Below are 15,879 nucleotides of genomic sequence, written 5' to 3' on the forward strand. Positions count from 1 at the left end.
GAGGGGAGCCGCTCTCACTCTGCAGCCTTTTTAGTCTGCTGTGTCACTGAGGGGGCACTGGGGGGTCAGTCCACTCACTAGTAATTGTGTTTTACAGACTTCTAAAGCAATTGGCTCAGTCAGTCCCAATTCAATAAAAGTGGAGAGCAAGAGAGAGAGCACTTTTGTTCTATTTTTTACTTGAAATTATTTCATTCAGCAGTCTGTCTTTTTTATTACCAGGACTTGACATTAGCACTCCAAGCTATATTAGCATCCATTTCAGCAGTTCAGTAATGGTATTAAAAAAACACTTAACTTCAACGGTGAATGGCTGTATGACAGTACCATAAAAAATCCACATTAAAAAAAAAAAAAACTTACGTATTTGTCCCAGCAAATTATTTTTCACTTGTTTAACCACTTCAAAGCTATGTTCTTGTGACGGGTATTCACGAGAACCTTCTTGCTCTCAGAAGCAAGCAGTCAGTGGTGCTCTGTGGATGAGGGAATCGGGAGAAAGAGGAAAGGGGAATCCAGTGGGGAGAGGGTAGGTAAAGATGCTGTTTACCCTGTAGTTAGATTACCTTCCATTCATCAGCAGAGATGGAATTGGCAACCTCAGAGCACCCAAGGTGAAATTCTTGGATTCTCATGCATGGCTGGGATTTGATTTTGAACTCAGCACTCTCCAAACTTGGGAGCAGAGCCTAACTACTTTGGCACTGCAGTGTGCTCATAAATGACTACATTAGGTTCTAAATTTTGATTAAACATTCAGTAATTAATCAATGGTAGACACGAAACAGTTGGCAAGGTCCAGAGCTGCAAAATGTGTAAGACATAAAACATTACGAAGCAATTAGAATACGCTCCTTCAAGAGAAGGATTGCCTTCAATAAAGAGGTAAGTGATAGCATCCTGCTTATTGTGGACGTAGGCAGCCAGAGCAATATGATAAACTGCTGGAGATACACATATCAGTAATCATCCACATTATTAGGGCCATTAATCATAATTCCAAAAATATGACAGCAGCAGCCAACTTTTTGACCAATTTTGCTTCTGCCTGTTGGCCATTATAACTTCGCTAATAGACTGCAGAGCTCCTGTGCGTGGCAGTTTGCATTGAGAATGGAAGGTTAATTATATTTGAGCTGCTGATTTCTTCTCTCCTTGGAAAAGGCTTAGCACTTTGACGATCCCAGGAGCTCCCTGTTGTTAAACCAGTAAGAGTACTCTACTGAAATTTTCTTTGTTGTTCAGGAACGAGGAGATGTTTCAAATGAGATAGAAGTGTCAGGCTGGAATAGCCGCTAATGTTTCTTGCTCCAAAGTGATCCTTGGGCAGCAAGATGAATGCAGGTGTTCCTTCAGCTCACTTTGCTCTCTCATTTCTCTTCTGCAGACAGGTAGAAATGTCACTGTATGGTGATACACCAGGTAAATCCCACAAGATTCGTGGTGGTTTCAATATGAATATATATGGAACTAAGAAGTTGGGGAAAGTGGTTCATGATTTGGGGAGGAATAAGCACCTCTATCATACAAAATTCTGCTTCTGTGGCTATGCTTGTTGTGAATCAAAAGTAAAAAAGAATTTCAAAAAAATCATCTGAATGTTGCTAAACATTGAAATGTTTAGTGGCATAGGTGCGTTGCTGGTTGCTTAACTGAAGTTTTGCTGTCTCAGCTGGTGGCTTTGACGTTGTTTAACCAAAGACAAATTAGATTTTGCACATTCTTTTTGTTCATGTATCTTAAGTAGTTTCATTTTTCAACACAATTCTAGATAAGGCCGTACCTAAGTTATAATATTGCCTACAAAATTCTGTACCCCCCAAATATTGTCTTTTTAAAAGACATATTTGGGGGGTACAGAACTCATACATCCTTGGGGAACTCATACATCCCAAATATTGTCTTTTTAAAAGATCATAAATTAACCGTTTTAATGCTATAAAACCTTCTTGGATATTTAGTCTTAGAAAGTATTTCCTTTGAAAAAGCTCTCAGAGAGAAACTGATGTTCCACTCTGTACACTTTAGAAACGATAGCTTATTTTTAAATAGGAGAAGAAATTTGAGCATCTAGAGAAGAATGCATTCTTATTTTGGAAAGAGGTCTTCTAAACTCTTTGTATAAGACAATAAAACAAGGGATGAAGGCTTGAGGGCTGGTTCATCGAGGGTAAATATAAATCTCAAAATTCTAGCTCAGATTTACTGAAGTGCTTAAAAGATGCCAGGGTGAACCGCCTTGCTTTTTCTTACCCAACAATGGTAGTAAACCGAGCACCATAAGAGCTGCCTGATTGAGAAAATTTCCAAATGCTGTGAAAACATAATCCTATTCACAGTGTAACACGCGTCTCACATTACAGCGCAACAGGTTATCTGTCGAATAATCGGCACCCTCCGCAAGCCTCGATGTGTCGGATACAACTCAGAAGTAAAATGGTTAGGGAACAGCGCTGGATATCAATTCTGCACTTAACCTGAGCATCCAGCACAGACATTCTCCATCCACCAATCTGCCTTCCTAAATGCCATCACTACATTAACATTTTGTATGCATTCCACAGCAATGACAAATTGTTTTGTAACCGTAGTGCCAGATTTAGTATGCGAGAGACACGTTCACCTCTGCCAACAAACCAATCATTCTCACTAACATCTTCAGAGTTACAACATTTATAAAGTTGCAAAGTGGAGGAAACAAACCATCTGTTTGGCTTTTGCATATATGTCATGCTTTCTTATTAGCATATTACGATTCAGTTAGTAAACAAATTTGGTGATTTCGTTCACGTCAAAGTTAGGTCGGAAGCTTGAAGATGATTAACATTCCCGGGACAGGCACATTAATACATTGCTTCCTCGGCAAAGTTAAATGGCTTCTCAGGAGAATCGTCCCTTGTTGACAAGATGAGACTGTCAATTTTGTTCGCCTGCCACGTTAGGGGCCGTAAGGGGATGGCAGGCTCTGAGAGAGGGGAGTCATGTAGGCAGCATAATTCACTGTGAATTGAGAAAAGAAGTCTAATTCTGATAAATGGTCGACCCCAATACATCCTACCTGTTATTACAACAGACGTGCCGTATCTGTGCAGTAAATTAGCTAAACCCCTAAAGAGTTTGGTGGGAGCTTATCTTCAAGTGAATAATTTGAATGTAGAGGGAACTGTCTGCGTGACCAGTATGGATGATTTGTTTTATATTGAAAGGGATTGAAGTGACTGAATTTCATACTTTTAATTTGCAAGAATTTGCTTAGCTTTTATTTCTTGCATTTATTATGTACTTCTATACTTCTGGGGGTTTTGGGAGCATTGTTCACTAGAATTTTACATTGAATTTCCTGAGCTAGGGATGGTTTTTGGCTCTTTTGGAGAAAAATCTTTAAATATTAGCCTAGTAGAGCAACTATTTGTTTTACAGAAAACGTATACTAACAAAAATGTCGTTTACTTCACAGGGCTGTAAGACATCAATTAATGATGATACAAATATTTTTGAGGCATTAAGGACAACAGATAGTGTCATAGCAATCGGATAAGAAGAGAACTAATGAGGGGCAGAGGTTTTAACTTTTCATTTCTGTGGATTTGGTTAGCAGATTTAATTTCTGATCAGGAATATTGACTCAGTATCCCACAATACACTCAAACCCAGCGTCTAGATTTTCCCAGATTGTATATAAATAACATTTCTCTGCCCCATATACACACACATACACACACACCCCATATATATAGTGGTATCTGCTGTGTATACATCACTAGGATCATTCTGGACAATATAATTTGAGAAGTGTGTGTGTGTGTGTGTGTGCGCGCGTGTGTGTGTGTGTGTGTGTGTGTGGAGAGGCAAAAGCTCCAACATGGAGCCTCAATTCCATTTCACCTGAGGCATTGTAATTATCAAGTATTTTGTTTCAATTCGCTAAGTTTAGAATGGCTCAGAACTGATTAAGAATTAAGGTTAGATTCAGTTTCTCATGTAACCTATAGCTTGATTTACTATTCACTTTGGACAACCACATTCTGATTTTCTAATTTGCTCATGAGACTTTTTCTTTAAAGTTCCTTCCTCTCAAAACCAAAGTTAAAATCTCAAAACGCTTTTTCTTTTCAATGTATTTAATGTGTTTAATTTTTATTTTTATGATTAAACATTGCATTAAGTTGAACTGGGCACTTGAAGAAGCTTGGAAAGAGAAACGTGAGAAAAGAAAAGCTCAAGACAGGACTGACTTTCTCTAAAGGGCACTTGCATTTGCTTGACTGTGTTGGATTTGGTGTCTTCTGTGGTTGCATGGTAAAGTTTTTTTTTCTTTTTTTTTAAACTGACATATAATTGACGTGTTTTCACTAAAGAAACCGAAAAAGACTGGTAGTCCACTTTAGTCCAGCTAGAGTACTTCCACTCAGCATTTCATGGAGTAAGTTTGGTTTTATGACCTCCCCTATATCGTATAGGCTTCATAACTTTTTTGCTTTTGAGGGTGCTCTCAGTTTTCAAGAGGCTTTTTGGTAAACTCAGTACAGAAAGAGTAGGGAAGAGTACAGAGGGTCAGAGGAAACATTTGTGATTCCAAGCATAGCCTAGGTTATAGGACTGTGTCATGCCCTAATTATATATCATTACCTTACACCACGGTGGGGTGTGATAGGGTCAGAATTATTCTCTGCTGTATTATCAGTGTCTTTTCTTAAATATTCAGTTACATGCTTCCAATCTTGGGATCATTGTTTTCTCTTCCACAATGTATTCTGGGGAAAGTTTCTGTAAGGCTGCATATTATTGATTTAAGTCAAATAAATGTAATTATGTCCAAAGTGCAAAGTATTCTACTTGAGCTGCAAGAGACTTGAGGTTGAATCAGGTATAGCTTATGTTCTTCTTGAATGTGACCATCTTGGGACTAAATCTTGGCCTACTCTCTTGACGAGATCCCCAGTGAGATCAGATCCTTACCCCTTCTACTTATCAACTCACCTTTTCTCTTCATCCCAGTCATTTTTGTTTTTTCTGTAAGAGGAAGCTGCCTCCCCGGAGTATCGGTATTACCTACCTAATCAAAGCAAATAGAAACAGCTTTTGTACTGTTGACATTCTTATAAAATATAGTAAGTGCTAACATGGTTTTTGTTCATGATTATTTTTTCCTCTTTTCTGGAGATAAATATTCAGAACACTAGGTTTATTTTCTAGAAAAACTCTCTCTCTGGAGAACTCGGAATTGGTTCCTTTCTGGAGTCCCCCTTCTCCTCCTTACGGACAGCTGCCTACTGCTTCCTCGGCTGCGGGTCCTCCCGTTTCCAGCACTCTCTGGTCTTCCTCCCATTTTAGGATCCTCCTCCCTGTACGTCCGATAGTCCGTTGGCGTGACTTCTCTCTGTGTCTCTTCCGTCTTCCCTTTCCTTTCACCTCTTTGGTTTTCTGATCCACGTAAACTTGTAAGTTGCTGTTAACCCCAGGTGTTTGTCTCTCCTCCTTGGGCAGTGTTCTCTGACAGTTCAGGGTTTGGATTGACTTGAGTCCAGGTCTCTGTTAACATCAAGTGCTGCCTTTTGTCCATTCTGTGGAGGCTGAACCTAACCTCTTGAGGCACAGGATCGGGACTCTCTAAAGAATCTGTCTCCTCTCCCTCCTTCTCTTGCTTTGCCTCTTTCCACCCCAGTAGTACTGGAGTTAGTTAGAACAAACCCACCATCATGAGAGTGGACCAGTAAGCTTTCCACAGCACGTTCTTCCCATCCCCAGTATTTTGCATATGGCATTTAGGAGGATTATCAAACAAAAAATGAAACATTAAGAAATGAACATAATCAATTCTCTTGAACTGTGGTTGCATAATGGAAATCGACTACCACGAATGAACCCGTGTACTGAAGTTATGAACAGCAGAGCTAATGCACTGCCATGAGTTCATCTTTATTATTGCATTACACCTGAATCAATTGATAAAGTAGCTTTTTTTCTTAAGCAAGGGATGGCACTTAATTGAATAACAGCCAAAGTAATTATATTAGCGGAGGCCAACAGTACTGCTGACAGCGGAAAAGGGACACTGTTGAACAGAGTGCCAGAGCTGGTCTACACATTTCTGCACATTGTTCGGTTGACAGATATTGAGGGCTGGTACATCATCTAATTAGATTACAGATTTCCATTGCTGTTAAGTGAGAAATGAAGAGAAACATCTCTTCCTGGTAACATAGCAGTGGAGATGTGCAATTTCACAAGTCATCTTCGGAAAGATGTGTCCATCTGGGGGATCCGTGTGTCCCTTTTGTCGATGTTAATTTATTCTTCCTTATTCAGTGTGTCTTGATGTAACTGCTGTGTGTCTGGCTGTTGTTTTCTCAGCAGTGAATCTAGGTAACTGCAGATGTGTGAGAAGCAACGGAGTTCTAGATTAAAGTCATCGCAAAATGTGTGCTTGTGACATTAAGAAAGGGAGGGGAGGGAGGGTGTTAAAAATAATACACAGGGGTAGGACCTCGTGAGCTGCTTGTGGTCGGCAGATTGTTTTATCAGTAGATTGTTTGACAGTATGTACTGTCACTCTACTTCCACATTCCTGTAATAACTCTGGTGGTGTCATACCTACATGTCAGGGGAAAGACTTCACAGTAGGCATTTCCTACACTCTGCTTAGCAACCCCGCACTTGGAGTCATCTGCCATCTGACACCAAGGAGACGGGGAGCGACTGTGTCAGAGCAGGGACCGTGGGGACCACTTCTGTTCATCATTCACATATCCGCACACTGCATGCATCTGTGCAGAACTCATTTACGGACGATGCTGATGCTGTGAATTTGGTTTATCTTAATTTGATGTATGACTTTTTGGATGATGCGGCTGATCTGAAAAATCATCGAGACAGCCTGAGATGATCGCTTATGACAGAAAATGATTTTATGATCAGAACATTTTAAATCCCTATGTTATTGTTTAAGTTTTTTTTTTAAACCAGATGTCTAGAATGTGAATTTGTTTTCTCTCTCTCTCTCCTTCTCTCTTTTTTTCTCTGTCTCTCATTCTTGCTTTCTTTTGTGATCGATTTAGCAAAAGATTAGAAAGCTGATCTTATTATCACAAGGTAAGCTCAGCCTTCCTAAGTGCAGCGCGGAGGGGCTGCCGCCCCTCTGCCCCTTCAAACCCGGAGTGCTGTATATTGTCTTGTGTGGAAAGGTGGAGAAGTGTTTCCCACCTTTCTTGTCTCTGAGGCACATACCTCTCAACCATCTCTAAGAGATATTAGCCATGCTCGTCACCAAATGGAGTGACTCATCTCGGTCGTCCATACTTTTTAATTCTAATCAGGTGGTCTGTTGAACTTGATGCTGGCCATTCTAGGTCATTTCTATTATCAATTTCGGTTATCACAATTACTTCTCTAAGAGGTAGAGCTTCTGCCATTATCGAGAAGCTTTTATATCTGTATATTTATTTACTGGTTTAACTTTTGGAAGGGTAGCCTTCAATTTAGGTACGTGTCACACGTGAGCCTTTGCAGGTGGAGAGAGGTATATGCCCAAGGGCACTTTAAAAATAAATGGGGGATATAAATACAAAGGCAATGTTTTCAGACAGATAATAACCTATCAGGCTTTGGTAAATCATGACATCCCTATGGATGCTCTGGGATAAATCCTATCTTTTTTTTTCTTTTTTTTAATGCAAGCAAAGCATTCAGTGAGTAGAGTAAAAGTTTTGCTTGTCTAAGAAGTATGGACTCCAGTTGTTAAAATAGAGGCACCATGTGTTATTATCGTGCCTGATTTTTTTTTTTTTTTTGTATTTATTGTGTGGGTTTTTTTTTCTTTTTCGGTCCCTTTGGGTTTTTTTCTGTTGTTGAGTGTGATGTTTTTAAAGGGTGGGTGGGTTTTATTTAAAAAGTCAACTTCTGTTTTTCAGGGTTTTTTTTTTTAAGAATTAAATTTTTAAAACTTAAAGTACTTGAAAACATTTTCAACTCTAAAAGGTAGCAGCTTCTGAAAATAAATGTATTTTACTATTAGATTGAGCTGAGATCCCATTCTGCAAAAAGGGATTTATGTTTAAAGACAGTCTGTAACCCTATTTCAAATTGCTAACCTTTTAAGCTTATTGTTTTTCCTACCTAAAACTTGCAGTGTAGGAAGGTGAGGGGGAACGAGTCATTATTTTGTCAAGTGAACCCTAAATTATCTAGACCATTTACTTTTTTTAAAAAAGGATCCTTTTTACACCTTTAAAAGTGTTTGCTCTAGAAAAAAAGGCTTTGTTTTGTTTTTAGGTAAATTCAAATTGTTCAGTTTAGACAAGCAGAACGTTTCCATCCTTTTATCCTATTTAATGTATTTTTTCAAATCTCTGCTGTGAGATTCTCTGCAGCTGATGCTGCTACAGTGTAAAACGAACAGAACAATCATTCAGGAAAAGGTGCATGGGTTTGCATTCATCCTACCGCTGAGGAATTTTACTCTCTTATTGTTAATGAAAAGCTCCCCTTATTGCACTCCCCACCACCACTTATTCCCAAATCCTGAGGATGTGGGGAAATGTTTGCTTTTACAGGGGTGTCATTAGCAATGAATGTGCTTATGTGGTACCTAGTGGAAGCTGAATCAATTTTAAAATGCTCTCCTTTTTCTCACCCTCCCCACTCCCTGTACACCTACCCCCCCCTTCCCTCTTGTTTTCCTAGACACAGTGCCAACATCAATCTCCATCGTAAACTGTTGACCAAAGAACTCGATGACATGGGCCTGGACTCATCGCAGCCCTCCCTTAGCAAGGACCTCCGGGATGAATTTTTGATGAAGATCTATGGTGCCCAGCACCCCTTGGGGCTCGACGTCAGGGAAGACGCCTCCTCTCCCGCGGGGACAGAAGACTCCCACCTGAACGGGTACGGGAGGGGCATGGCGGAGGACTACATGGTCCTGGACCTGAGCACCACCTCCAGCCTCCAGTCCAGCAGCAGCATCCATTCCTCCAGAGAATCCGACGCAGGCAGCGACGAGGGGATCCTCCTGGATGACATCGACGGGGCGAGTGACAGTGGGGAGTCGGCGCACAAGGCCGAGGTCCCCACCCTCGCTGGCAGCCTCGGGGCTGACGTTTCAGGATCTCTGATGTTCAACAGCTTGTCCGGGAGCAATGGTGGGATCATGTGCAACATTTGCCACAAGATGTACAGCAACAAGGGGACCCTGCGAGTGCACTACAAAACCGTGCATTTGCGAGAAATGCACAAGTGCAAAGTCCCCGGTTGCAATATGATGTTCTCCTCTGTGCGAAGCCGGAATCGGCACAGTCAGAACCCTAATCTCCACAAGAACATTCCCTTCACTTCGGTAGATTAGTCTCAGAAAGGACACTACAAATGCCAGCTCTCACCAGATGGCCTACGTATTTGAACTGCCATAGTCAGTGTGTGCTTGTGTACTTGGGATGGTGTGTGTGTATATGTGTGTGCGTATACACACGTATGCCTCTGTGTCTACATATACACACACACACACACACACGTTTTCTTTTCTTTAGATACAAAAAGATAAACACTAGGTGCTTTTGAAGTTTTTTTCTCTTTTTCCTTTATAGGTCGGATCTTTCATTTGGGGGTGAAAACAAAGTACCCTTTAAACACGTATACACACATCCACACATAAAAGCGTGCAACTAGCCCAAATTTTGACAGAATAATAATTCCTGGTCCTCTCCAAAGAGACAATTTGTTGTACCCATGACTGTTGCCTGCACAAAAAATAAAAGGGAGGAACAAAAAGAAACAAAAAAGGAACTCCTTATAGTTGTCTTTTGTGAACTTTAAGGCTTTGAGAGAATCTTCAATTAAAGCATGGCAGATTCACCTGTAAATATTTAGCCTTGAGAGGCCAATGATGTAAAACAGTTGTATTGATGGTTGTTTAACTCTTTTGTTTAATTTTTTACAGTTACATCAGCTGTTAGATATACAGGAAAAAAAAAATAGTTTGCTGGCTAGCTCTATTCATTTATGTTAGCATTAATGCACATTTTTTAAGGAAAAAAAAAAAACATGGTCTTGTTTTTACTACCTGCTAGATATAGTGATAAAGAGGTGCTGGCATGCCTTACAGCACAGATCTGATTTTTTAAAATGTCCTGTACTAGTACATAAATCCAGTCATGCACTTTTTTTCATACACTACAAGGGGATGTGTAATATCCATGCTTCTTTTTTATCCTTAAACTATTGCCATACTTCGAGTAAGTGTCTTTTTAAAAAAATTCACTTGTATAAAAATGGTCTGGTCAGTATAGGGCACAAATGCCAAACAAAAGTATTAGTGTTAACACAAAACTGCCAACTTTGCACAAGTTTCCAGAAAAGAAAATACAATTAGTCACTCAACATAACCACAGGCCAATTTGTCGGCCACCAGAAAACCGCTTTAGAAAAAAACACTTGGTGATTCAAGTGCCGAATGTTATTACAATCAACACTGCAACCTTCTTGCTTATATGTTAAGTTACATAAAAGGAAAACAAAATTATGTGGTGTGAAACAGCTAAGGCATTTATTCTTTAGAGGCTGGATAATATTTCAGGATACAAAAGCCCAAATTACTCACTATGGAACAAAGCTGAATCCAGTAAGAGTTGAGCACTCATTCGCAAGGACCTAACCCTTAATCCTTTAAAAAGACAAAGTCTGAACTGGGTTGGTCTGTTGTGTGGCTATGTAATTCACTGCACGTTCCGCAGTAGTACTCCGATTCAGGCGGGTTTGAGAGACAAAATCAAAGACCTTTAAGAGCGGCAGCAGCAGTACTTGGAAGCTTTGCAAACATGTGCTGAACTTGAACTAAGCAACACTCCTTTCTGAAAAGCCAGAAGAAGGGGGTTTAAAATAGGATCTCTCACTGTTTAGTGTTTTGTGTTTCCCCACACGATTTGTCAGAGAGAAATGAAAGCAAGCCTGAAACCAAGCAATCGAGAGTGAGAAAGAGGAGGGGAGAGGATTCTCCAAACCTTTTTTGTTGTGTTTTGTTTTGTTTTGTTTCCGATGTTTACACATGTTGCCTGAGCTGGTTTACCACATCAGCAGCCTCAGCTACCACAACATACTGACTAAATGATGATATTTACTCAAGTTCAGTCTGCAGCCAAAACCATTAGGGTGTGAGTTGCAGACTGTGTTTTGTTGTCTTTTTTTTTTTTTTTTAAGTGGAGGGGGGAAAAAAGAGATAAACAAGGAATATTTTGTCAAACAGTACCCAGTAATTTAAAGAGAATGTATTTCTTTTCTGCATTTAAGGGCATCAAACATTTCTCTCAGCAGTCTAAAAGTTAGAAATACCCCCTTTGTCTTAACTTTTAATGTTATTTCCATTTTTCATGTTTTGTGATTTTCTTTCTAGGTTCACATCAGCATTCACTTCCGTTAAATTTGCCAAAGGAAACTGTTAATATGTTTCTCTTTTTATTATTCCTGTAGGATTTATCGTACCTCACAGTATTTATTGTTTCCAAAAATAAGCATCATTAGTTGAGGATTCAGTATTTTTCTTTGTGAAAATTTCACAAATGATAGATTCTTAAAGATAAGCTAGATGTGTCTAGGGGCTTTATCTTTTCATCTCCTTCAGAGCATGCTATGGGGTTCATTTAATTCTTCATCTGTTCTACAGTGAGGAGAGACCAAAAGTATTTGCAGTACAAAAGAAATTATATCAGACACTATGTCTGTTAAATGACAAATGTTTACGGTGAAAAAAGCTGAGGAATTAGTGCTAACCATTTTTGTTTTCTTGTACCTTTGAATTCCCCAAAGTCTTAATTGCTTTATTTTGGTGTTGTGTTAAACTGAATAGACAGAGATGTTTTCCTTTGTTTGTTTTATACCATATAAGACTCTGTACAGTATGTTTGTGAAAGACTGAACTAGAATAATGAAAGTTTGTTTGCAAACATTTTGGTTCTCTTAGCATTCTCTGTGTTGCTGCTGTTGCCCTATTATCCAAATGATTCGATTCCAAAAGAGTGGAAAAAAACATATTTTTGGTATCCCAACAAAGATTATGGAAACACTAGCTTTGGGAGTGTGCGTAGACTAAATGACACTTCGTTTTATGAAAATAACAAATTTTCAGCCATTTTTAACAGTTACACTCTAGGTTGAAATATTAGAACTCATCTTGTACAAAAATCAGTGTTTACTCTGTTTAATTTAATGTCAACTAAAAGGTCAAAGAGCCCTAATGAGTGAATTACATAGCTGTCAGCAGGTCACAGCAAACGAACCAGGCTTAGAACAAATGTTTGTTACTTGCCACAAACCAGGCTAGTGTGGATAGCCAGTTAGAACAAGCCCAGAAGTGACAGGATTCTCAAGGTAGAAGTTCCCTTGCTCAGAGCATGAATGTGTTCAGCTGCCTTTTGTTGGAGAAACGGCAGGGAGTCCTGGACAACTTGCCCTTTTGGAGTCTCTCCCCTTTGCTACTATTGTGCCTCAGGTGCCCACATGTTATGGTGGCCTTCTAAGTGGGTGTATAACATTTTCCAATTTAAAGCCTATTTGCTTAAAAGGGACAGGGGGAGTGGACGGAAGTGGTCCATAAGATGGAGAATCATGAAATGTACATTTCTTTTAGTCCCCCAGTGTTGCTTGTTCTTGGGTGTGTGCCTGAGTGCATTGTTTGGACTTAACTCTAAATCTAGTTAAGATGGTGATCTCAAGGCTTATTTGTAAACGGGAAGGATAAAGAGATCAGCATTTTAACCACTGAGCCCTTCATCTTTGCCCACTCGTACTCATTTCTTTTTTCATAGGAGTTTCCTATTGTGAAACAGGTTCTGTTCAGCTGCATCCATTCTATGCCAGCTGAAAAAGGAATAGGGATGCAGCTTTTTCATCCAAGCAGCCTTTTCCCATTTGATTGATTTTAACCAGCATTTTGTCACAGGTACAAAATTGGGCAGTATTATTAATGTGCATGTTTGCTAGGTGGTGTTGAAATGTACTGTTTTGATCATTTTAAACTGTGTGTTTGTAAATATCAGAAAGGCTTAGTCTGCTTTAGGGAGTATCTGTGTGTTATGGAGGGGGACGACACAGAGCAAGAATAGGTAATTTGGTTTTAAAAATGTGATAAAAAGCGGGACATTCTTTGTTCTGCTATTAATTGTATTGAAATAAGTCAGTGCATTTCAGATCTTAGTCCGGCCGCCCAGTTCAGCCTGATGCCTTTTAAAGGTTTCAGGGTGTTAATGTTTTCCTTCTCAAGGTGACAAACATCTTTTGAAATTGTTTTTAGCACAATGGCGCCACTGTCCTTGTAGTGTAATTTCTTTGGTCGTGGATTTCCAGGCCCTTCCAGTAAGAGGAGAAAGGCACTTAAGTGGTCAATAGCCTGTTAGTATATACATTGCTCTTAAAAAAAAAAAGAAAAAGAAAAGCAAGCTTTGAATATATCAAGAATGGGCTGGCTCTTCCAGAGGCATTCTCCTCATTTTACTCAGGGGAAACCATGCGCTGGGTTCCCACCAAATAAAAAGTGACCTTTTGTTCCCCTTCCTCTGTACACACCCCTGACGTGTGCCAAGCAAATGAGAAAGGGGGCCCTTGGCAATTAAAACAGAAAGAGGCCAGTAATCAGATTGAGACGGACATGCTGCTAACTGCCAACAGTTGACCTGAGCAGTCCTAACTTGCACTTGGTCTTTAGCGTTGGGTTAGATTGACTAACAGAGTGAATAAAGTTCAGCCCTCGTAAGACACGCTCCATCTGCTGTCATCAGAAACAGATCATCCAGAAGAAACCTTTGAGCCTGTGGACACACTCCTTTTCTTGAACTTTTCAAAATTAGGACAAATTTCAGGGTTTTTAAAAATCACTTATATTCCCCCAAACTTGGAATATTTAGAGGATTTTGCTTTTCCCTCTCATTCTTTGTCTAATGGGAGGGGTCTAAATGAGTACGGAGGGCAATAAAAGGCAGGTGCCAAAGAGACTGGAGGGAATCACAGTTCTTTAAAGCAGAGTGAGGGATATTAAGTAGAGGATTCGTACCTGCCCTGGATTGAAGGTAACCAGAAAAGAAAATAGTGAAGGCACTGAAACAGTCACGAGAAAAGTCTGGTGCAGCTCAGCCTAGCAGCCAGTGAGAGCACATCGATGCAGTGCCCCCCAGAGCTCCCCATGACCAGGTGCATCCCTGAACCCCAGTCTGAGGAGGGAGGGAGGAAGAAAGGAAGGCTGCTACCTGGAATAGCTCAAGTCCCTTTCGGATCACGGAAGCCAACTAGGGCAGTTGTGCAGGGGCTGTTCTTTTTTTCTTTTCTTTCTTTTTTTTTTTTTTGGAGTGGAAAGTGATGCTAGAGTCCCTTAGGGAACAAAAAGATCCATTGGGTCAACTAGGTCCTAGAAAAGTCCAATGGTCAAACCAAGCTCTAGTTGTGACAAGTGGAGTTGAAGGGCGTGGTAGCCAGCACGGATCTGTTCTTTCTCCATCATTTCTGTGGCTTTTTGCCCCCATAGCCGTGCTAGTGATGCTATGTGGCTAAAAATCTCTTGATCAGAATGTGAGCTCATTCACCTTTCTACGAAGCATAAAAGTAACTTTTCTGTTTTCATATTTTCCCTCCAAGCTGAACTGTGTGTGGTAGGTAGCCTTGCTTATGTTAGCATTAAGGCCATATCTGCTCTGTCCTAAACGTATTTCCCTATTTCCTATAGTTGGAGAGTTGCTCACTGTAAACATTAATTTTCCGTTAGTATTACGTAAATCCAGCTGTAAAACTGACTAGTGAATTAATCTAACATCACTCTTGCCCAGACACCCAGCCTTTCCTGCGTCCTCCCATCATCCTCATTCTTCCCACATTTTGCACAAAAATGATGTTTATGGTCATTCGGCAATAACTGGACATCAAATAGTGTCTTTTTGGCATTTGTTGAAAAATCCAAATGCCTAATCACAGGGGTTTTAAAAAAAAAACCTAAGCATTTTTACAAGTACACTGAATTGGATCAGCATTATTGTTCATTATAATGCTATATATTTTTTTGAAGTAACGTACTATAGTTGTCATAAAACTATCTTTATTCTCCTCTGAAGTGTTGTAAATTCATTTGACCTTTACTGCAAAAAAAAAAAAAAACTTTTCTATATAGTGTATCAAGACAAGGCTCAGTTTGTAACAAATAGTGGAGGGTTACAAAAGAGGAAGGGAAAAAGCCAGGCTGAGCATCGAGAAGCTTCAGTTCAATTTCACCTCATATCTTTCTAATAACTTACTTGTCACTTTATTACCTTCCAGTAATGTGAACGCTGCTGACAAGACTGTCACACTAACAGCAGACAACACCCTCTCTGCTTCAGCTCCAGGTCTCCTGGCTACTTATTGCCCTGGCCCTGAAGGGACACAAACTAATAGTGTGCTTTCCAGTTCAGCACTTGGCCATCAAATATAAAAGGATGCGTAATTGCCTGTTTATCCCTTGTGAAGGGGAAATTGAGTACAAGGGCTAGGCTTTCCCACTGAGTTCCCTGATGTACACACATTCACAGTCTCTCTCTCTCTCTCTCTCTCCCCCCCACCCCCTTCTCCTCCCAGCACATGAGCCCCTACACACACCCACTAAACTGTATCTTTGGTAAGCCCAAAGCTGCCTCAAGGTGCCCTCTCCAGCTATTAACTGGACAGTAACAAGACTACTTCTTAAGGGTCAGTAGAGAGATGCTGACTTTGATGGCATCCTTTGAGTCTTTGGAAACTTAAGTATTGCAATTCCAAGCCCATGCATTTTGGGAGTACTGGGTGTGGCCCTATAATGAGAGCACAGTTTCTGCAAGTCAGTGACAAAAGTGGTATTAGATCGCCCCATATTCTGTAAGGAAAGCAAAAAGTGCA

General features: G+C 40.1%; 1 protein-coding gene across 18 annotated transcripts in view; it reads left to right on the plus strand.

Annotated features, from left to right (window-relative positions):
* The window catches only part of BNC2 (basonuclin zinc finger protein 2), a 425,725-nt gene extending 410,403 nt beyond the window's left edge, over positions 1-15,322 (plus strand). For 14 of the 18 annotated variants that reach the window (XM_079927977.1, XM_079927974.1, XM_079927978.1 and 11 more), the window contains one exon: positions 8,683-15,322. In XM_079927977.1, coding sequence (XP_079784103.1) covers positions 8,683-9,343 — 661 coding nt within the window. In that variant the 3' untranslated portion in view covers positions 9,344-15,322. Of the gene's footprint in view, positions 1-4,166; positions 6,251-7,058; positions 7,093-8,682 lie in introns of those variants that run through there. The other 4 variants (XM_079927966.1, XM_079927970.1, XM_079927967.1 and 1 more) reach the window with 3 other exon arrangements.
* Positions 15,323-15,879: the final 557 nt, after the last annotated feature.

Source organism: Stenella coeruleoalba (assembly GCF_951394435.1).
Source record: "Stenella coeruleoalba genome assembly, chromosome: 7".
NCBI lineage: Eukaryota > Metazoa > Chordata > Mammalia > Artiodactyla > Delphinidae > Stenella > Stenella coeruleoalba.